The sequence below is a fragment of the Rhinatrema bivittatum genome, chromosome 12, assembly GCF_901001135.1.
Source record: "Rhinatrema bivittatum chromosome 12, aRhiBiv1.1, whole genome shotgun sequence".
Taxonomy (NCBI): domain Eukaryota; kingdom Metazoa; phylum Chordata; class Amphibia; order Gymnophiona; family Rhinatrematidae; genus Rhinatrema; species Rhinatrema bivittatum.
Genome location: NC_042626.1, coordinates 74301664 through 74325580, shown reverse-complemented (window position 1 = coordinate 74325580; position 23917 = coordinate 74301664). Strand labels below are relative to the sequence as shown.

Here is a 23917-nt window from a genome sequence, read left to right as displayed (position 1 = left end):
AGTCCTCACATATGGGTGAATACCGAGCTGAGGATGTCCGAGCATGCACCAAATGTACCCAAAGGTGTGCAACAGGCACAACAACTGGGGTGGAATTTGGAAGAGGGCATCCTGAACCCCACAAGGCAGGCGGAAGGGTGTTGGTATGTCATGTTGTAAACAGGTTACGAAGGACAGACTGGCCGAAGATGGAATCTTGTCTTCCGGCTTTGTCCAAGCAATAGTGGGCTGCAAAGATGTGGAGAGAACTCCAGGTGGCAGCCCTGCAGATGTCAGGAAGCGGCACCGATCGGAGGTGTGCTACTGAAGTCGCTATGGCCCTCACAGAGTGTGCTTTAACACGGTCTTGAAATGGAATGCCTGCTTGTTGATAGCAAAAGGATATGCAGTCCACCAACCAGGAAGAGAGAGTCTGCTTATCCACAGGCTGCCCCAATTTGGTAGGATGGAAAGAGACAAATAATTGAGTGCTTTTCCTGTGGGCAGCTGTACGGTCTAGGTAGAATGCTAGAGCCCGTTTGCAGTCAAGGGTATGCAGAGCCTGCTCTCCTGGATTGGAATGGGACCTGGGAAAAAAGGTAGGTAGTATAATGGATTGATTTAGATGAAACTCTGAGATTACCTTAGGTAAGAATTTAGGGTGAGTGCGGAGTACTGCCCGATTCTGCAGAAGTTTAGTGTAAGGCGGATAGGTAACAAGAGCCTGTAATTCACTAACTCTGCGAGCAGAAGTGATTGCCAAAAGGAAAATCACTTTCCATGTGAGATATCGAAGGTCACAGGATTGAAGAGGCTCGAATGGTGGTTTCATGAGCCGACACAAAACTAGGTTGAGGTCCCAAGAAGGGGCCCGGAGGATGAAGAGGAGGCTTGAGGTGAAGCAAGCCTTTCAAAAAACGTGTTAAAAGGGGTTGTACTGATATAGGAACATCCCCGACACCTTTATGGAAGGCGGCTACCACACTGACATGCATCCTGATGGAGGACGTTTTTAGACCTGACTCTGACAAGTGCCAGAGATAGTCCAGAAACTTCGTGATTGGACAGGTGAAGGGGACAAGGGATTGAGAAGAGCACCATGACGTGAACCTGGTCCATTTGTAAGAATACGATTTCCTCGTGGAAGGCTTCCGTGAAGCAATCAGGACACAGGAAACTGGTTCAGAAAGGTTAAGTGGCTGAAGGATTAACCTTTCAACATCTATGCCGTCAGGGACAAGGCTTGAAGATTGGGGTGGCGTAGGCACCCGTCGTTTTGTGCGATTAGAAGTGGGTCTTTTCCCAAGGGAATGTGCCTGCGAATGGAGAGATCCTGAAGTATTGGAAACCACACTTGGCGTGGCCAGTGGGGTGCTATCAGGATCATGGTTCCCTTGTCCTGACGTAACTTCACGAGAGTCTTCGAGAAAAGTGGAAGTGGAGGGAATGCATATAGGAGACTGGTTGCCCATGAGAGGGAGAACACGTCTCTTGGCTGATAGTGTTGACTGTGAGTGAGAGAGCAGAAGTTGTCTACTTTGCGATTTTGAGGTGACGCAAAAAGTTCTATTTGAGGATAACCCCATTGTTGGAAGATCGAGTTCACTACTGAGGGGTTGAGAGACCACTCGTGCGGTTGAAAGATGCGACTCAGCTTGTGTGCCAACACATTGTCCACTCACGGCAACCAGGTGGCCCTGAGGTACATTGCATGGGCGAGAGCTTCCGCCCATATCTGTGCCGCTTCCTGACACAGAAGGAAGGAGCCCGTGCCTTCCTGTTTGTTGATGTCCCACATGGCCACCTGGTTGTCCGTCTGGATCAGGACAACTTGATTTGAGAGGCGATCCTGAAATGCCTTGAGAGCATACCTGATTGCTCGAAGCTCCAGGAAATTTATTTGGTGTTTGGCTTCCTCTGGAGACCAAGATCCTTGTGTCTGCAGATTGGCCACATGGGCTCCCCAGCCGAGGTTGGAAGCATCGGTGGTGAGAGTTATTTGAGGGTCTGGAGCCTGAAAGGGCAAGCCTTGGAGGAGATTGTTCTGATGTCTCCACCAGGCAAGAGACTGACGGAGTGAGACGGTTACGTGGACCATGGTTGACAGGGACTGAACGCTTTGAGTCCATTGTGATCGTAGAGTACACTGCATGATTATCATGGCCAATCGTGCCATTGGTGTGACTTGAACTGAGGAGGCCATGTGTCCCAGGAGGATGAGAAAGTGACGTGCAGTCACGGATTGTTGAGACTGCAGCTGGTGTGCAAGAGACACGAGAGTAAGCGCTCACTGTTGAGGCAGAAAAGCCTTTGCCTGCAAGGTGTCCAAGTCTGCCCCAATGAACGACAAGGTTTGAGATGGGACTAAGGAGGATTTGTCGTAGTTGACGAGAAATCCTAGTGAAATTAGAGTGTGTAAGGTTAGAGTGAGGGACGACAGAGCAGCTTGCTGAGTGGGAGCCCTGACTAACCAATCGTTTAGATAGGGGTAGACGTGAACACCCTGAGTTCTTAGGAAGGCTGCAACCACTACGAGGCATTTCGAGAAGACTCATGGCGCAGAGGCTAGGCCGAATGGAAGCACTCGATACTGATAGTGCTTTGGACCTATTAGAAACCTTAGGTATTTGCGATGAGATGGAGTTATGCAATATGAGTGTATGCATCCTGGAGGTCTAGAGAGCAGAGCCAGTCTTCTCTTTGTAGGAGAGGAAGAAGCGAGCCTAAGGTTACCATCTTGAATTTCTCCCGCTGGAGGTTCTTGTTGAGGGCCCGTAGATCCAGAATAGGACGAAAGCCTCCCGATTTTTTGGGGATCAGAAAGTACCGGGAATAGAACCCTAGGCCGTGCTGAGAGTAGGGTACGGGTTCTATTGCCTTGGATTAGAGAAGGAGGGAGGCCTCCTGATCCAGAAGGATGGAGTGATCAGATGTTCTCCACGTCGGCAGAGGTGGGGAGTCCGGTGGCACGGAGAGAAAGTTCAGATGGTAACCCTGGGCAATTATCGCCAGTACCCATTGGTCTGAGGTAATTGAGTGCCATATGTTGTTGAAATGGCACAGTCCGCCTCCCACTGGTATGTGAGGCAATGGTGGTTGGCTGCTGCTCTCTAGGTGGAAGTCAAAAACCTGAAGCAGGACCTAGTTGAGGAGCTGCTTGTGGCTTTTGTTTCCGTGTCTGATGAGACTGGGCTTTTCGAAAAGGTCTTGTGGCACGGGTTCTGGTTGGTGGCGGGTAGGACTTCTTTGGCCGGAAGAAGCACTTTTTAGAGTCCTTTTGGAAGGGCTGTTTTGAAGAGTAGTCAGAAGGCATCAGAGAGAGCTGTCTGAGAGTCTCATGATGGTCCTTAGGTTCCGCCACTGTCCGTTGAATTTGTTCTCCAAATAGGTTATCTCCTACACAGGATAGGTCAGATAACCGGTCTTGTACCTCAAGGCAAAGGTCGGAAGACTTGAGCTAGGCCTATCTCCTTGCCGAAATAGCTGTTGCAGATACTCTGGTAGCAGTATCAAAGATATCATAGGATGACCTGATCTCATGCTTGCCTGCTTCAAAACCCTTATTTACTATGGTTTGAAGCTGATCTTGGAATTGTTGAGGCAGGATATCTGTCAAATCTTGTATCTGCTTAAAAAATGACCCTATTATATTGGGTCATATAGTGCTGATAAGCTGCATTCCGGGAGATGAGCATTGAGCCTTGGAATACTCGGCGGCCAATGGCATCAAGAAACTTCTGTTCCTTACCAGGAGGAAAAGAAGTGTGAGGCTTTGAACTTTTTGCTCTTTTTTGTGCAGATTCAACAACTACAGATTGGTGATCCAATTGAGTTTTCTGAAAGCCTGGAGCTGACTGCACCAAATAGGTTGTGCACTGGAGCAATGGAACCAGGATGTTCCCAGTTCTTCTTGAGGAGATGCAGAAGAACCTGGTGGATAGGGATGGAGGTTATTTCCTTGGGAACATCCAAGAATTGGAGCAACTCCATCATCTGGTGTCTGTCATCCTGTTCAGTCTGCAATTGGAAGGGAACCAATTCAGACATTTCCTTCACAAAATTTATAAAGGAGAGGTCCTCTGGAGGAGAACGCTTCCTACTTTCAGTGGTTGAAGGTGGTGAAGGCAAATCATCGGTGTCTGGGGAGGAATCATCAGTCCAGGTGTCGTAGGGATCAGCACCTGTCCCTCTAGAAACTAGAGGGGGACGGGGTGGTTGGATACCTGAAGGTCCTGGTCTAGGCTCCGAAGGAATCGGAGGAATTATCGGAGGCACCGATGAAGGCATCGAAGGCACCGGCGCAGGCATCGAGGGCATTGATGAATGGCTCGGTGGCGCTGACGGATGTATCGGCACCGATGGTTGGACTGATGGTGAGGGACGTATCGGCATCGATGGCTGAGGCAGAACTCCCAATGGAGTTTTTCTCCTCCCGATGACAATGTAAGTGGGGAGGGCATCGGAGCCTTCGGAGACCCGGGGTCCATCAGTGGAAAAGCGGCAATGAGCGCTTCCATCCTGGAGAGCAGCAGTGCCAATGCTGCTGGAATCGGGTCAGTGGATGGTTCCACAATTGGTACCGGTGTCGGAGGAACCTGGAGTCGTTGCATCGCCTTGTTAATGGCCTTCTGAACCATCCGGTCCAGTTCTTCTCGGAGACCTCGGCTCCGGAACAGAAGGAGGCAGAGGCATAGCCGGAGGGACCACCGTTAAAGGCGGAGTCGAGGCTCCCAATCCCCTGTCGGGTGAGGGTTGCCTCGGTGACCTGGTCGTCAAAAAGGTCAGTGCCTTTTCTGGACAGGGTTTCTTCGACGGCGGCTCAGAAGATGGCGAGCTCAATGATTTCGCTCCCTCGATGGTCTGAGACTTACGGTGTCGATGGCGATGTTTGTCTCTACGATCCCCTCGGTCCTGAGGGAGAGTAGAGGGTGTCGAAGGCCGAGATGTCGTCGATGCCAGACGGTCACTGGTCGATGCTGGCGCGAAGTTGACGGTGCCGGTTCTGACGACGTTGATGCAATGGACGGAGTTGGGGTTTGAGCACGGAAGAGAAGTTCCATCTTCTCTATTCTGGCCTTGCGACCTTTTGGTGTCATCAGGGCACATTTGGTGCAGGTCAAGACATCGTGCTCGCGTCCTAGACACATAACACAGACTTTATGGGGGTCTGTGATGGACATGGTGCGATTACAGTCTGGGCACCGACGGAACCCCGATGCCATGGCCACGGAAAAAATCGAGCCGTGGTACGGTCGACGGCCAGTAGGCCGCGAGGGCCAAACTCGACGGTAATCGATGGAAAACGGGTAAAAACTTACCGGAGTACCGTGGTCTGAAAAAGTTAAAGGAGGGAGTCCTATGGGGCAAATTAACTTTTAGCAATTCCGTGAGGAAAATTCCTGTCAGGAATCTCTGCAGAGTTCCTTTACCGTGTGGAAAAAAGAAGACTGAAGGGGGACCCCTAATGGCTGCGGAGTTAGTGCCATGCTGGGCATGCCCAGTAGGGGTCAGTCAAAGTTTTGGAAACTTTGACAAAAGTGTTCCGTGATTGGGCTCCATCCTGTGATGTCACCCATATGTGAGGACTACCATCCTGCTTGTCCTGTGAGAAAATATGATACAGACTTTCAGATACCTGAAAGGTTTTAATAATGTAAACATTTCAAACCTTTTCTGCTGGAAAAAAATCAGTAGAACTAGGGTCATGAAATGAAACTCTAGGGAGAATGTCTTAGAACCAACATCAGAAAATATTTCTTCACAGAGAAGGCGGTGGATGCCTGGAATGCCCTTCCAGAGGTGGTGGTGAAAACCAAAAGAGTGAAAAAAATTCAAAAGGGCTTGGGATAAATATTGTGGATCCCTAAAAGCTTAAGGATGGAAATGAAGAAAAGAGTGCATGGAGTAATTTGCTGATGCGGTGGTTACTAGAATTAGAAATTAGAGAATTAGAAAAAGAAATAAGTTTCCTTCTACACTAAGAAAGTTCAAGATAGAAGAAATGCTTATTCTCAAAACTGACAAGTATGGCCCTTGTACCCCGTCACTCTCCCCTCTATGCCCTCATCACCCCTCACTTTTCCAACTACTCAATCATCCCTTCACATACTCATATCCCTGTCCAACAATTCCGACACCTCCCACCCCATGCTCCCTCTCTCCCCTGCTCAACTCTCTCTGCCCTTCACTCTCCACTTCCCTACCCAGCATACCTCTGACCATTTCTTTCCTATCCGTTCCTGCTCAGCATCCCGATCTCCCCTCTACCCCAACCCAGCAGGCCCCACACCTCCAGCTCTCTCTCTACTTCTATATCCTCCCTGCCCAGCAGACCCCCAGCCCCTCCTTCCTCCACCTCTCCCTACACAGCAACCCCAACCTTCTTCCCCCACCCTTTCCTACTCAGCAGACTCCTGACTCCCTTTCTCCCAAGGCCTTCCTGTCCAGCTGGCTCCCAGCCAGCATAAGCCTTCGGTCCAATCCAGAGTCTCCCTCCCACTTTACCAACAGCAGCTGAGAGAAAGAAGCACTGAGGAGAGGAAGATGAGGATGCAGCAGCAGTGGATCTACAGAGCACGCAACTCCCTCCCTCATGCTTCTGTTTTCACATCCAGGCCCCATGGGGTGAAGAGAGCATCAGCAGCCTCACTGCCAGACCAGGCAGAGGAAGATAAAAGTTAGTGTCCTGCCGGGTCTATATGAACAGGAGTTGGTGATATTGTGCTTTGATCTGGAATAAGGAGAAAGGAACAATCTCCCACTGGCCAGGAAGAGGAGAAGGATGCAAGAGCAGCTTCCTGTCATACACAATAAAAGAGAAGTCAGCCAACACTTGCCCAGACTGATTAGGAAAGATCACTCTTCTGCTGGCTCTGCGACACACCTCCCAGGACTTCGTGAAACACTAGTATGTCCCGACACACCTATTGAGAACCACTGCTTTAGAGGGTAGCCATATATAAATATCCCCAGGCTTGAACATGCAGCGGCCCTTGCCCCTTGACAAGTTTGGTCCAAGATGGCATCTTATGGCCAAAACTTATTGCACCTTAAATCTGCCATATTTTTACACTATTCACTTAGGGGCGGATTTTAAAAGGAGCGCGAATAGCCTACTTTTGTTTGCGCTCCAGGCGCAAACAAAAGTACGCTGGATTTAGTAGATACGCGCGGAGCCGCGCGTATCTGCTAAAAACCTGGATCGGCGCGCGCAAGGCTATGGATTTTGTGTAGCTGGCGCGCGCCGAGCCGCGCAGCCTACCCCCATTCCCTCCAAGGCCGCTCCGAAATCGGAGCGGCCTCGGAGGGAATCCTCTAACGCCCTCCCCTCACCTTCCCCTCCCTTCCTCTACCTAACCCACCCGCCCGGCCCTGTCTACACCCCCCCCTTACCTTTGTTGGGGGATTTACGCCTCCCGGAGGGAGGCGTAAATCCCCGCGCGCCAGCGGGCCTCCTGCGTGCCGGGACGCGACCTGGGGGCGGGTACGGAGGGCGCGGCCACGCCCCCGGACCGCCCCGGGCCGTAGCCACGCCCCCGTACCCGCCCCCAAAACGCTGCCGACACGCCCCGAAAACGCCGCGACGACCGGGACCGCCCCCGACACGCCCCCCTCGGAGTACCCCGGGACTTACGCGAGTCCCGGGGCTCTGCGCGCGCCGGTAGGCCTATGTAAAATAGGCTTCCCGGCGCGCAGGGCCCTGCTCGCCTAAATCCGCCCGGTTTTGGGCGGATTTAGGCGAGCAGGGCTCTTAAAATCCGCCCCTAAGTTCAAGTTGGGGAAAAATAAGGTGGCATTTATTTGACCAGTTTTTGGTGTCTAAACTGAGTTAAGGCGCTGAAAGTGATCTCTGGCTTCTGATTATTTTTTTCCTCAACTGTGGGAAAAAAAACTATGTTACAAATGAGGTATATGATTGGGAAAGGGGTCAAGGTCCACAATAACAGAAGATAGCAGAGTTGCTTACCTGTAACAGCTGTTCTCACAGGACAGCAGGATGTTAGTCCTCACATATGGGTGACATCATCAGGATGGAACCCAATCATGGAACACTTTTGTCAAAGTTTCTAGAACTTTGACTTGCACCTACTGGGCATGCCCAGCAATTCACTGACCCTGCATCCAGCAGGGGTCCCCCTTCAGTCTCGTCTTATAGTAAAATGTACGTGCGAAAAATAAAATAAGAAAACGTAAACGAACCCAACTCTGCGGGGTGGCGGACGGGTTTCGTGAGGACTAACATCCTGCTGTCCTGTGAGAACACCTGTTACAGGTAAGCAAATCTGCTTTCTCACAGGACAAGCAGGATGGTACTCCTCACATATGGGTGAGTACTGAGCTGAAGATGCCGGAGCAAAGCACCAAATGCACCCAAAGATGTGCAACTGGCACAACAACAGGGGTGGAAATTTGGTTAGATCGGCATCCTGAACCCTGAACAGGTCGGTGGAAGGATGTTGGGAAGTTAAACTGAAAACAAGTTGCGCAGAATGGACTGGCCAAAGATGGAATCCTGTGTGCCAGCCTTATCTAAGCAATAATGGGCTGCAAAAGTATGGAGAGAACTCCAGGTAGCAGCCTTACAAATATCAGCAAGCAGTACCGAACAGAGGTGCACTACTGATGTCGCCATGGCCTTGATTGAGTGTGCTTTTACATGGTCTTGTAGCGTAATGCCTGCTTGCTGGTAGCAAAAAGAAACACATTTGATGGTATCAAAAGAAACAAACAATTGAGTGGATTTCCTGTGGGCCGATGTGCAGTCCAGATAGAAAGCTAGAGCACGTTTGCAGCCCAAAGAATGCAGTGCCTGTTCTCCTGGGTTCAAATGGGGCCTGGGAAAAAAGGTAGATAGGATAATAGATTGGTTAATATGAAATACCGACACTACCTTTGGCAAAGATTTAGGGTGGGTGTGGAGCACTACCCTGTCATGCAGAATTTTAGTGTAAGGCGGGTAGGAAACTAATGCCTGTAATTCACTAACTCTGCGAGCGGATGTGATTGCAAGAAGAAAAACTACCTTCCAGGTGAGATAGTGGAGATCACAGGAGTGGAGAGGCTCAAACGGAGGTTTCATGAGCCGTCCCAAAACTACATTAAGGTCCCAAGCAGGGGCAGGAGAGCACAGTGGAGGTTTTAAATGGAGCAAGCTTCTCATGAAACGTGATACTAAGGGTTGCGTGGAAATGGAAACATTACCTATACCCTTATGGAATGCAGACACATGCACTCTGATAGAGGAAGTTTTTAGGCCTAACTCTGACAGGTGCCAGAGATAGTCCAGAAACCTTGCAGTAGAACAAGTGAAGGGGTCTATGGACATGGAGGTGCACCAGACCGTGAACCTCTTCCATTTAGAGCGATAAGACCTTCACGTTGAAGGCTTTCATGAAGCCACCAGGACTCGAGATACCGACTCTGAAAAGTTAAGAGGTTGGAGTATTAACCTTTCAACATCCAGGCCGTCAGAGACAGAGCCTGGAGGTTGGGGTGACGCAGATACCCTTCGTTCTGAGTTATTAGAATTGGATTCTTTCCCAGAGGAATGTGCCGGCGTACTGATAGGTCCTGAAAACCACACCTGGCGTGGCCAGTGGGGAGCTATCAGGATCATTAATCCCTTGTCCTGCTGGAGCTTCACGAGAGTCTTTGAAATGAGAGGAAGTGGAGGGTACATATAAAAGAGACCGCTGGCCCAGGAGAGGGCGAAGGCATCTCTTGGTTTTGAGTAGTGACTGTAAATGAGAGAGCAGAAGTTGTCTACTTTGAGGTTGTGGACCGACGCAAAGAGGTCTAAGCGAGGGTAACCCCAGTGTTGGAATATTGTGTCCGGTATCGTGGGGTTGAGAGACCACTCGTGCGGATGGAAAGTGTGACTCAGCCAAAAGATTGTCCACTCCCGGCAAGTAGGTTGCTTTGAGGCACATTGAGCGGGAAAGAGGCCAAGCTCCTATCTGTGCAGCTTCCTAACACAGGAGGTAGGAGCCTGTTCCCCCTTGCTTGTTGATGTACCACATTGCAACCTGATTGTCGGTTTGAATCAGGATGGCCTTGTTTGACAGGCAATCCTGAAACGCCTTGAGGGCATATCTGATCGTCCATAGCTCCAGGAAATTTATCTGGTGTTTGGCTTCCTCTGGAGACAGGTTCCCTAAGTCTGCAGGTTGCCTACATGTGCACCCCACCCGAGGTTGGATGCGTCTGTTGTCAAGGTAATTTGAGGTTCTGGAGCCTGAAATGGAAGGCCTTGAATGAGATTGGAGTGGTGCATCCACCAGGCTAGTGACAGTCAGAGCTGTTTGGTAACCTGGATAATGCTGGACATTGGCTGACAAGCTTGAATCCACTGGTATTTTAAGTTCCACTGCATCACTCTCATGGCTAGGCGAGCCATCGGAGTGATATGCACCGAGGGCACCATGTGACCCAGCAGTATGAGGAAGTGACGAACAGTTGAAGATACTCGAGTCTGTAGGTGTTGCACCAGAGATGCTATGGTGAAAGCGCGATCCTGGGGGAGGAAGGCTTTTGCCTGTATAGTGTTTAGGTCGGTCCCTATAAAGGATAGGGTTTGGGATGCAACTATCTTGGATTTAGGATAGTTGATTAGAAACCCTAAGGAGATCAGGGAGTGGATAATGAGATGCAGGGAGTCTAGTGCGCCCTGCTGAGTCGGAGCCCTTATCAATCAGTCGTCGAGATAAGGGTAGACATGCACACCCTGATTCCTGAGGAAGGCTGCGACTTGGTGAATACTCGTGGAACAGACGCTAGGCCGAATGGTAGTACACGATACTGGAAGTGACGAGGGCCGACCAGGAATCGCAGGTACTTTCTCTGCAAGAATTTGTTTAGGGCGCGGAGGTCCAGTATCGGGAGTACGCCACCTGACCTTTTTGGTATTAGAAAATACCGGGAATAAAACCCTTGTCCCTGCTGGGAGAGGGGCACTGGTTCTAATGCTCGGGATTTGAGGAGGGATAAGACCTCCTGTTGGAGCAAGGGAGAGTGGTCGGACATCCCCCATGTCAACTGAGGTGGAGAGTCCGCTGGAACAGTCAGGAAATTTAGGTGGTAACCCTGAGTGACTACTGCCTGTACCCACTGGTCTGTGGTGACTGTATGCCAAACGCTGTTGAAGTGGCAGAGCCGACTGCCAATCGGTATGGATGGAAGAGGAGGTTGGCTTACACTCTCTAGGAAGGAGTCAAAACCCTGGCGCTGGTCCAGGCTGAGAAGCTGGCTGAGATTTTGAGGCCAAGTCTGCCTGGATTGACCTTTTTGGTAAGGCCTGGAAGGGCGTCCTCTAGAAGCCATAGGATAAAATTTCTTTGGCTTATAGGCCGGCCACTTAGAGTCACACCTGAAAATTCTCTTAGGGGTGGAAGGAAACTCAGACGGCACAGAAGAAAGCTGGCACAGCGTTTCATGGTGGTCTTTCAACTGCACCACGGTCTTTCTGATCTTTTCCCCTAAGAGATTATCACCCACACAGGGTAGTTCCGCTAACCTGTCCTGGACCTCTGGTCTTAAGTCAGAGGATTTGAGCCAGGCCCATCTTCTTGCACTAATCCCCGCTGCAGACACTCTAGAGGCAGTGTCAAAGATATCATACGCAGCGCGGACTTCGTGCTTTCCAGCATCCAAATCTTTTTGAACCAGAGTATGAAGTTGAGCCTGGAGCTGTTCTAATAAAGACTCAGAGAAATCCTGGATCCTCTTAAAAAGGTCTCTGTTATACTGTGTCATGTATAACTTATAAGAGGCAAAGCGAGATATGATTTTTGTTCCTTCCCTGGAGGTATGGAGGAATGAGGTTTTGAACGTCGTGCCTTCTTCTGGGCTGATTCAACAACAACAGAGTGATGATCCAACTGTGACTTTTGAAATCCAGGAGCTGACTGCACAAGATAGGTGGCATCTGTCTTGCGGTTGACAGGTGGAACCGAACCTGGGTGTTCCCAGTTTCTCTTCAAGAGATCAAGCAGGATTTCATGAATAGGTATAGACATTTATTTATTTATTCATTGAGTTTTATATTCCGTTGTTCGGTTTCGCCATCACAACGGTTTACAAAGACATGATTTCCTTAGGAGCATCTAGAAATTGGAGTACTTCCAACATTTTGTGCCTAGAGTCCTCTTCTGTCTGAAGTTGAAAAAGAATGGCTTCAGATATTTCCTTGATGAAATTAATAAAAGACAATTCTTCTGGTGGAGAACGTTGTCTTTCATCTGGGGCAGAGGGCTCTGATGGTAGATCATCTGTATCTTGGGATGAATCATCAGTCCATGGATGATAGGGCTGATCTCCAGCACCTAGTGGGTCTCCAGCAGGGAGAAATGGTGCTAATCCTGAAGGACCAGGTCTAGGCATCGGTGGCACCGGAGGTGGCACAGATGGCATCGATGGAGGCACCGAAGGGGCCGGTGACATCAATGGACGAGTTGGTGGTAAAATTCCAGACGGTGGAATAGTTATCAGTGTTTCCTCATCCTCTGAAGATAATGGAATCGGTGTGGAAGGCACTGATCAACGCAAGCGGTGCGAGCGCTACGGGAATCGGATCGGTGACCGGCTCGGGACCGGTACCAGTGTCAATGGAGGTTGGAAGCCGTGAAGTGCTTTACTGATGGCGTCTTGGATCATTCGATCCAATTCCTCGCGGAAGCCTGGGGCGTGCAAACCCGGCTCCGGAGAAGGAGGCAGCACTGGCGTAGCTGGAGGGTCCACTGGTGAAGGTGGAATCGCGGATCCCAGCACCACTGAAGGTGGGGAACGCTTCGATGACCCGGTCACAGAAGGGGATGGGCCCTTTTCTGGATGGGGCTTCTTTGCCGGTGGCTCTGTCGACGCCGATGCCGAGGGCTTGCCTGGATCAGCGGACTGAGCCTTGCGATGATGGTGTCAATGTCTTTCTCGATGATCTCCTCGGTCCTTTTCTTGAGGAGGCAAGGAGGAAATCGACACCTTTGGAATCGTCGACACCGGTCGGGCAGCAGCGGTGTCCCGGTGCTGGCGAGAAGTCGATGGCACCGGCTCGGATGAAGTTGAAGCTATCGATGGGGTCAGGGTTTTCTACTGAAAGAGAAAGTCCATTTTCCCTAAACGAGCTTTTTGGCCCTTCGGTGTCATTTGGGCACATTTGGTGCAAGTTAGGACGTCGTGGTTGGACTCCAAACACTTAACACAGACCCCATGCGGGTCAGTTATGGACATTGTTCGAGTACCGTCGGGGCACCGACGAAACCCGACGCCATGACTCCGTCAAAAAATGTAGCCGTGGTGTGGTCGATGGCCAGTAGGCCCCGAAGGGATAACTCGACGGGAATCGACCGCAAAGGGTAAAACCTTACCTTTCGACCGCAGAGTATGGATATCGATAGGGGGACCCCTATGGGGTAGAATTTTTTTGAAATTTGTGAAAAGTTCCGTGAGGAAAATTCCTGTCAGGAATCTCAAGAGAGCTCCTTAACTCGCGTGGCTACTGCTGTGTGGAAAAAAGAAGACTGAAGGGGGACCCCTGCTGGATGCAGGGTCAGTGCATTGCTGGGCATGCCCAGTAGGTGCCAGTCAAAGTTCTAGAAACTTTGACAAAAGTGTTCCTTGATTGGGCTCCATCCTGATGATGTCACCCATATGTGAGGACTACCATCCTGCTTGTCCTGTGAGAAAACATCTTATTGAATCATATTCTTGGTCCCTCGACACGGACATTTCGTTTGATCTGGTTCCTCCTGATGCTGTCAAACGAAACACAGTCTGTGTTGGGGAACTGTGAATATGATTCAATAAGTTGTTATCTTCTGTTATTGTGGATAGACCTTTTTTCCAATCACTATTATTGTTACTTAAGTACATTAGTGATTTTGGGTTTCCACCCACTTTTGTTTGACAAATGAGGTTCTTCTATATCTGTATTTAGATCTAGATATATAGATATATTTACCCTTAGCATGATAATAAAAAATCATTCAAATAAACTACTGTTACTTCATTAAATAGAGAAAAAAGTTTTAACAGATATATTTTGGTTTTAAAAAGAGTAAAAAAATATATATATATTTAATTTTATAAAGAGACTGAAGTCTGGTAACAGCTTAAATAATTATTTTCTCTCAAGGAAAAAAAAGATTACCTACTCCTTTCCCCCTCCCTCCTACCCAATCCATATTTGAGATGGGAGAAAAGTTTTGACACAATCTATGGAAATTCTGGCATCCAACTAAATCAGAGTGTAGTGAATACCATATTCACATTGAATTTTGTATAAACTCTTCGTTCACATACAAATTAACACATCGCCCGCCAATCAGAACTATACTGTTTTCTGCTTGAATACTGTAGACATAACCCTTAACCTTGTTCATTAAAACAAAGCGGGTGGGGGTGGGGAGAGAGGCACTCTTCCTATCTTTTGCTGATAATCTCCTCTGAAGCCACAGCAGGTTACTTACCTTGGAAAAGAGGTTGCAAGTTCCATTCTTTAATTAAGAACAACTTTAAAATTTCCCACATCCAGAGAGTTGAAAATGTAAGAAAGACAATCCCATCTCTTTAACATACCACACAAAATACACACAGGGCATGCAGTCAGATATCATCCAGGCCTTTACTAAATTACACAGTTACTAAAGGTCTCTGAAACACATGTAAACAGATCTGTTGATCAAGGAAAGAAACAGCAAGCACTAACAAAGACTACAAAAACAGAATTTACCTTCTCTGAGTCTATCATGGATCAGGTAAGGCCTGATGCTAAGTAGTGTTGTGGTTGCTGCATCTCTCCCTTATCTACCCCAGCACATCTGCAAAGCGTAACACTTGAGCTCTTACCAATAAACTTCTGAGGCATGGAGCTCTTTCGCTTTGCTACGTTGCTGGCGAGCCTGTCCAGGACCAGAGCTCTCTCAGTTCCCATCTCGGCTTTGATGTGTCTTGTTCTCTCGCTTATTGCTGCTGCTGAAATTTAGCAAAGGCAGAAAAGGAAAGTTAAAGAAGAAAATGTGAATAAAAAGATGAACAAACCCCTTGAGTTGCCGGAGCTGAGAAGGAAATGGTTTGCAGTGAGTGCTGAGGAACACGGTTCAGTATATTTTGCTTCTTGCCAGTGCTGTCTGGGGCACTTCTGGTTGCATGAACATAACCCATTCTAAACCAGTATCTTTATTAGCAAGAGGAAGTGTATGAAAAAAACTGCAGGGATGTGGTTAGTTACAGAATAGAGCTCAAGACCAAAATGTATACTCTGACTTTCAAATCAACTGAGTTGGTACTGCTTTAAGAACATTATTCCACAGACTGATGTGTCCCTTCCAATGAGAGTAATTCTCATTATAACATTCCCCTTACAGCAACATCTTTCCACAGCCTGGTTTGACCCTTCCCATGGGAGTAATCCCTGTTATAAGAACATGTTGAGGGCATTATTCAGTACTACTTAGCTGGATAATAGAAACATAGAAATGACGGCAGAAGAAGACCAAACGTCCCATCCAGTCTTCCCAGCAAGCTATGCACTTTTTTTTCCCTCTTACTTGTTACGCTTGGCTCTTAGTACCTTTTAGTTTTATTTCCCTTCCACCCCACCATTAATGTAGAGAGCAGTGTTGGAACTGCATCTAATTGAATATGTAGCTTAGTTAGGGGTAGTAACCGCCTCAATAAGCAAGCTACACCCATGCTTTTGTTTACTCGACTATGTAATTTAGACCTTGTTGGTTGTTGCCTATATATATAGATACTCTTTTCTACATTGCCCCTGCCGTTGAAGCAGAGAGCTATGCTGGCTATGCGTTGAAAGTGAAGTAACAGACTTTCTCCCCTGCCGTTGAAGCAGAGAGCTATGCGTTGAAAGTGAAGTATCAGACTTTCTCCCCTGCCATTGAAGCAGAGAGCTATGCTGGCTATGCGTTGAAAGTGAAGTAACAGACTTTCTCCCCTGCCATTGAAGCAGAGAGCTATGCTGGCTATGCGTTGAAAGTGAAGTAACAGACTTTCTCCCCTGCCGTTGAAGCAGAGAGCTATGCGTTGAAAGTGAAGTATCAGACTTTCTCCCCTTCCGTTGAAGCAGAGAGCTATGCTGGATATGTGTTGAAAGTGAAATTTCAGACTTTCTCCCCTGCCGTTGAAGCAGAGAGATATGCTGGCTATGCGTTGAAAGTGAAGTAACAGACTTTCTCCCCTGCCATTGAAGCAGAGAGCTATGCTGGCTATGCCTTGAAAGTGAAGTAACAGACTTTTCCCCCTGCCATTGAAGCAGAGAGCTATGCTGGCTATGCTTTGAAAGTGAAGTAACAGACTTTCTCTCCTGCCGTTGAAGCAGAGAGCTATGTTGGCTATGCGTTGAAGGTGACGTAATAGACTTTCTCCCCTGCCGTTGAAGCAGAAAGCTATGTTGGCTATGAGTTGAAGGTGACGTAACAGACTTTCTCCCCTGCCGTTGAAGCAGAGAGCTATGCTGGCTATGTATTGAAAGTGAAGTATCAGACTTTCTCCCCTGCCACTGAAGCAGAGAGCTATGCGTTGAAAGTGAAGCAACAGACTTTCTCCCCTGCCGTTGAAGCAGAGAGCTATGCTGGCTATGCATACTTAGCTAGATAACGGCTCGATCCAGTAAGGCCGCGGTAAAAACAGTGAGGTAGTGTCAGGCGCACCCTTCCTCCCCGCACGCACAGTTCTCTTCACTAACTCCCCGATACTCTCCTCTAATCGCATGCAAATGCATGCCGCGGCTGTGAAGCGTTAGGGAAGGGTTATGCCCGCGCAACCCATTTTACTGTATAGGCGCTGTAACAGCGCCTATACAGTAACCTGGGTGCGCTGGTACCTGTCATTTCAAATGACATTTGAAATGACAGGCACCAGGAAGTGTAAAAAAGTTTAAAAAACAAAAAACCTGTGTGTTATATAAAAAAATAAAACAATTTTAAATACCTGTCGGAGGGCCGTGGGTCCAGGCGGCCGGTGGGCGGCGGGCAGCCATCAGCGGCATCCGGTAGTCCCTTCTCCCTTCCTCCCTCCCTCCCTGCCTGGATGAGCGCCAAAATCGCACGGGCGGGTCGGCAGCGGGGGGGGGGGGGGGGGGGGCGGCAGCAGGATCCGGGAGCGGCGGGTAGGCAGCAGCGGGGTCCGGGGGGGCAGGGGCAGCGGCAGCGGGGGGGGGGGGGGGGCAGCAGCAGGGGGGCGGCAGCAGGATCCGGGAGCGGCGGGTAGGCAGCAGCGGGGTCCGGGGGTGGCAGCGAGATCCGGGGAGCCAGCAGCGGCAGCATGTTCGATCGCGCAGGCAGGTAGGTGGCAAAGTAAAGATGGCCACCAGCACGGGAAAATCGTGCAATTGGCCGCTGAAGACGTGATGTCACACCCCGTGACGCCAAACGTCGTGACGTCACGTCTTCAGCGGCCAATTGCACGATTTTCCCGTGCAGGCGGCCATCTTTACTTTGCCACCTACCTGCCTGCGCGATCGAACATGCTGCCGCTGCTGGCTCCCCGGATCTCGCTGCCACCCCCGGACCCCGCTGCTGCCTACCCGCCGCTCCCGGATCCTGCTGCCGCCCCCCCCCCCCGCTGCCGCTGCCCCGGACCCCGCTGCTGCCTACCCGCCGCTCCCGGATCCTGCTGCCGCCCCCCCCCCCCCCCCCGCTGCCGACCCGCCCGTGCGATTTTGGCGCTCATCCAGGCAGGGGAGGGAGGGAGGAAGGGAGAAGGGACTACCGGATGCCGCTGATGGCTGCCCGCCGCCCACCGGCCGCCTGGACCCACGGCCCTCCGACAGGTATTTAAAATTGTTTTATTTTTTTATATAACACACAGGTTTTTTGTTTTTTACACTTTTTACACTTACCATAGCAGGCCCGAGCCTTGCTACTTTTTCGTTTGTTTTTTTTTGCCCTGGTCCCGTCCGGTCTCCTGCAGCCCCGTCCGGTCCGGACGGGGCTGCAGGAGACCGGACGGGACCAGGGCGGGTAAGCAATGTTTTTACCCTACACTACACTACACTAACTCCTACTAGGGGGAGGCGGTAAACTAGCAGGTTAAGGCCGCGGCAGAACAGCGGGTTACGGAGGAGATAATATCAGCGCCCGTTACAGTATCGCAGGGGAATAGCTAATTCCTTCATTATACAGCTTTTTCGTTCATTTACATGCCGGGTGCGGAAAGGGTTATGCGTCTGTTTTCAGAAGCGATACGGACGCGTGAAACTGGACACTGTATCGCCGAACTGCCTTGCGCGCCCGAATTGTGCGCTACGAGCACGTTACAGACGGGCAATCCTCGAGCGGACGATACTGGATCGAGCTGTGAGTTAGGACTTATCTAGCTAAGTAGGAGCAGTTGAATATCTGACCCCACTGAGCAGCTGCCACTTAGCCAGATAGATATCTGGCTAAATAGTTATCCTGCTAAGTGGCAGGTGGGGCGAGGACATCCCAGAGAGGAGCTAACTTATCTGGCTAAGTCTGGTTGGGCCATAGTTAACCAGATAAATTTAAGATAGCCGGATATATTCAGTGGTGTGGCTCTGCTGCTGAATATATGAATTGAATTAGCTGGATAAGTTTATTCAGTTAATTAGCTGCGCTCCAACGCGGTTCAATATCGCCCATTTCATTTTTACGACTTTTTACAGCATCCTGACCTGTTCCTTCCAAAGGAAATGTTTCCACTTGTGAGAACATTTATTTATTTATATCCTGCCCCCATAGTTTGGAACGGGGTACATAAAAACAGTCATTTGGAGCCTATCTGAAGCTGTTGTAGTTTTATGATTTTATGTTGTTCTAGTAGCTAGAATTAGATATTCAAAAGTTATCCGGCTAGGAAAGTTAGCCGGATAAACTTATCTAACTAACTTAGCCAGGATATTCAATTTCACAGGCCTTTTACAGAATTGCCCACCTGATATGTGAGTAAACTTACACGTGTACTGCCAGTTTACATGAAAGTTTACTCGGATTGAGTGGAGGCATTCCTGGGGCTGGAGATAGGGAAGGGTTTGGACTTACACACAAAGATGAATTTCCAAAAATTTCACATGCAAACATGAGTGTAAAATAGTATATATGCAAGTATATTCTTTTTTTAAAATCTCATAACAAAACACTGAGCAATGACTCGAATAATGAAATATCAAAATAAAGAAAACCTTTTGAGTATATAAAACTTAAAAATTAAATTTCATTATACCACGTCAGGTTTTTCTTCTTTCTCTTATATATCTGAAAAATGTTTTATCTCTTTTTATCTCTTTGGCAATCCTTTCTTCCACTTGACCTTTTGCTTTTCTGATTTCTTTCTTTGTGTCCCTCAGTTTCACCAGGTATTGTTCCCTGTGCTCCTCTTTTTGGGATCTTTTATACTTCCTGAACTCTGATCTTTTTGCCTTAATTTTTGCAGCCACATCCTTTGAGAACAAATCGGTTTCTTTTTCTTTGTACTTTTGTTTAATTTTTTAACATATAGATTTGTTACTTTAGTAAAAGCTCCTTTTAATTTAGTCCACTGTTGTCCCAGCTAGCCCATTTTCTCCCAGTCTTCTAGTTCTTCCTCCAGGTACATCCCCATTTTGTCAAAGTCCGTATTTGTGAAAACTCAAAACTCGGGTCTTCGTGTAACTTCTCTGTATTTTTTTCACAATATTAAACCATACTGTCTGATGATCACTTGTGTTCAAGTGGGCACCTGTCTGGACATTAGAGACATTATCCCCATTTGTGAGCACTAGGTCAAGTATTATTGCATTTCCCGGCCTTGGCAGGCCTGCAGCCGACTTCACTCACCCCCAATGCCCGGGTCCCAGACCTGGCCCGTCTTCCATGGCAGTGGTGGGCAGCCGTCTATGCGCTCGTGCTCCGCCTGTGCTCCCAGGCCCCTCTGGTGTTCCTGTGGTCCCCGCCGGGTCTCCCCATGTGTGTCGCGGGAAGACGCCACCATCTCTTAGTTTCCAGCCTGTTCACATTAGGCATGCGTGCGCGTGTCTTCCCTGGCTTTAAAAGGACCGCGGCGGGAAAGCCTCCTGCGGCCCTGGATGATGACATCACTCAGCCTCCGTATATAAGGCCACTTAGACTTCGCCTTGGCAACAGGACTCCATGCTTCCTGTCGTGTGCTTTGTTACTGTTTGTTCCAGCGTTCCTGTACCTGTTCCTTGTTTCAGTGTTCCTGTACCTGTTCCAGCGTTCCAGTTACTGTTCCTCGCTCCAGAACCTGTTCCAGCTTACTGCTCCTTCTACCCTTCGGACGAATCTCCCTGGCTTTGACCCTCGCTTGAATCTGACCTTGTTTCTAGCCGCCTGCCCTGACCTCTGCTTGAACCTGGCCTTGTCTCCAGCCGCCTGCCCTGACTTCAGCTTGAACCTGATCTTGACTCCAGCTTGAACCAGACCTTGTCTCCAGCCGCCTGCCCTGACTTCAGCTTGAACCTGACCTTGTCATCAGTCGCCTGTCCTGATCCTTGCTTGGATGTAGTCCTGTCTTAGGCTTTACCTAACTTACAGTTCGGAATTAACCTTGTTCTTAACCGAGCCTTCTGCTTCAGTCTGTCTGGACCTTGGAACCCGGCCTAGTCTTCAGCTCTGCCTGACTTGCCTCTGTCCCAGTCAGTTTGGCCTTGAATCCTGCCTCTCCGCTGCTTCCTGGCACCCCGCCTTGGGCACCTGCTCCAGGATGAACCACGTGGAGGCCCACCTCAGCCGGCCCTGATACCCAAGGGCTCAACCTGTGGGGAACGAGGGCTGGTATTGGCAAAGCTCCAGTTGGCCTCCACTTCCCATTTGGCCTTCCCTCCCGATGGTGGGGAAGCCCCCACGTGTATTGCCAACACCACCTTGGTCCACCTCTGCAACAGGCTGCCAAGGCCATGGACTCGGAGGAGCCTTCCGCTCTCCAGGCCATTCCGGGTCTGGCTTTGAAGATCCAGGAACAGCAGTGGTTCTTGAAGGTGTTGGCTACCTCCATCGAACGCCTCAACGCCCATCTGGACTCTCACTCTGGCTCTGCGGCTACTACGTGGTGCACTCAGCTCTCAGGCACCGGCTACCTCAACCAGAGCTTTGCTTGCCCTGCCTGCTCCACCCTGGTTCAACGGGGACCTTTGCAGGGGCTTCATAAACCAATGTTATGTGCAATTTGCTCTACAACCTTCCATCTTCAAGGACGACCTCATGAAGGTGACCTTCATCCTTTCACGCCTAGAGGGCAAGGCTTTGGCTTGGGCTTCTCCCTTATGGGAGCGAGCGGACTCTCTTCTCCAAGAACTATCACATTTTGTGCCTACCTTCCGTCAGACCTTCGTGATCCAGGGAGGCAGGCTACGGCCAGTTCAAATCTCCTGCATCTGCGGCAAGGTCATCGAGCACTCAACGAATACACTATAGAATTCTGTACTCTAGCAACAGAGTTGGGCCGGCAGGAGCATTGCCTCCGAGCCATTTATCTAGATGGACTGCCGCCTAAGCTCAAGGTCAAGCTTGCAGCCTGAGAATAACCCTCCTCTCTCGAGGATCTCATTGACCTCACGGGTCGCATAGACCATCGCTTTCAGGAGTGCCACCGGGAAGCTTAGGTACCCCAACGCCCCGTTGCGGAATGTTCTCGTTCTCCACCTGCCATGGGCCCTGCAGCTAGCGGAGCCTCGCCATCTACTAAGCTCGAGGAGCCCATGCAGCTGGGACGTGGACGCCTCAGTCCCAAGGAGCGCCTTAGGTGGAGGCATTCCGGTCTGTGCTTAAACTGCGGAGCTGCAGGACATCGTCTGTCTTCATGTCCCGTCCGTCCAGAACACTTGCTGGCCTGAGTTCAGTAGGAGTCCTGAACTTGGGCACTACCTCTCTGGCCCCCCAGCTAATGTTACCAGTTACCTTGACCTGGAACTCCTGTTCCTTTCCCACTTTGGCTTTGGTCGATTCAGGAGCCGGCGGGAACTTCCTAGTGAAGGATGTGGCCCAACTCCTGGGCATTCCTACTCGTACCATCGAGAAACCACTACTTATTGACTCCATCCACGGCGACCCTCTACCTGGAAGTATCTCCCAAGTTACCGTTCCTGTTCACCTCCTCATTGGAACCCTGCATGAAGAGGAAGTAGACGTCTTAATCCTGGATAAGTCTATCCACCCAGTGGTGCTAGGGTTACCGTGGCTTCAACGCCACTCGCCCTGATTCGATCAGGGAACCCTGCAACTTGCTGAATGGAGTCCCTCTTGCCACCACACTTGTCTCAGGAAAGTGGAACCACCTTCTGTGATCCTGCTGGCGGTCACTCTCTCGGGCCTTCCTGCACCCTATGCTGACTTTGAGGATGTCTTCTCTGAACAGAAGGCTGACATCCTTCCGCCACACAGTGAGTTTGACTGCCCCATTGACCTCTTGCCGGGTACTACACCCCATAGGGGCAGGACCTACCCTCTTTCCGTCCCAGAAACCCGAGCTATGTCGGACTATATCCTTGAAAACTTGGCTAAAGGATTTATTCGTCCTTCCACGTCACCTGCTGGCGCAGGTTTTTTCTTCGTCACCAAGAAGGATGGGTCACTACAACCACGCATAGACTACCGTGCCTTGAATGCCATAACTCGGAAGGACAAGTACCCCTTGCCTTTGATCAACAAGTTATTCGACCTCCTCCAAGGGGCAACTATCTTTACCAAACTGGACCTGCGAGGAGCCTACAATCTGGTTCGTATTCACCCTGAAGATTTTCATTTCATTTCATTTTATTAAAATTTGTTGATCGCCTATCGCAAAATAGGTCTAGGAGATTCACAGTAAAAACATACATAATATACTTTAAATCACGTACATTACAAGTAGTAGAAATTGCAAGTAATAGACATACCATTAATATTCATGAAAACAATGGTAATATAAACGTTATTCAAAGATAGCCCATAACTGAATATTTAGAGCAAATCATGGACATATTATAGGACAAAGGCCATCTTATATACACATCCAATTAGTTCATTAAAAAGCAGAGTTGCTTACCTGTAACAGGTGTTCACACAGGACAGCAGGATGTTAGTCCTCACATATGGGGTGACATCATCAGGATGGAGCCCAATCATGGAACACGTTTGTCAAAGTTTCTAGAACTTTGACTGGCACCTACTGGGCATGCCCAGCATGGCACTAACCCTGCATCCAGCAGGGGCCCCCCTTCAGTCTCGTGCATAGCAAGAAGGACGTGCGAAAAATAAAATAACAAATCGCAAGCGAACCCAACTCTGCAGGTTCGTGAGGACTAACATCCTGCTGTCCTGTGAGAACACCTGTTACAGGTAAGCAATTCTGCTTTCTCACAGGACAAGCAATATGGGTGAATAGCGAGCTGAGGATGCGCGAGCAATGCACCAAATGCACCCAAAGACGTGCAACAGGCACAACGGGGTGGATTTGGGTAGGAGGGCATCCTGAAAACCCTGAACGGGTCGCTGGTAGGGTGTTGGGTAGTTAAGTTGAGAGTAAGTTTCGTAGGATAGACTGGCCAAAAATGGAATCTTGTCGGCCAGCCTTATCCAAACAATAATTCGCTGCGAAGGTATGGAGAGAGCTCCAGGTCGCAGCTTTACATATATCAATAAGTGGCAGCGAACGAAGGTGTGCCACTGAGGTTGCCACGGCCCTAACAGAGTATGCTTTCACACAGTCTTGTAGCTGAATGCCTGCTTGCTGGTAGCAAAAGGAGATACAGTCTGCCAACCAGGAGGAAAGGGTCTGTTTTCCCACTGGATTTCACAATTTGATGTTATCGAAAGAAACAAATAATTGAGTGGATTTCCTGTGGGCTGACGTGCACTCCAGATAAAAGGCTAGGGCACATTTGCAATATAGGGAATGTAGAGCCTTTTCTCCTTGGTTTGAATGGGGCCTTGGAAAGAAAGTATGTAAGACAATGGATTGATTAAGATGAAATTCCGACACTATCTTTGGTAAA

General features: G+C 49.4%; 1 protein-coding gene across 3 annotated transcripts in view; it reads right to left on the bottom strand.

Annotated features, from left to right (window-relative positions):
- The window catches only part of IKZF3 (IKAROS family zinc finger 3), a 631603-nt gene that overhangs the window by 76281 nt on the left and 531405 nt on the right, over nt 1-23917 (bottom strand). For all 3 annotated transcript variants that reach the window (XM_029572756.1, XM_029572755.1, XM_029572757.1), the window contains one exon: nt 14818-14943. In XM_029572756.1, the coding sequence (XP_029428616.1) occupies nt 14818-14943 (126 nt within the window). The remainder of the gene's footprint in view (nt 1-14817; nt 14944-23917) is intronic.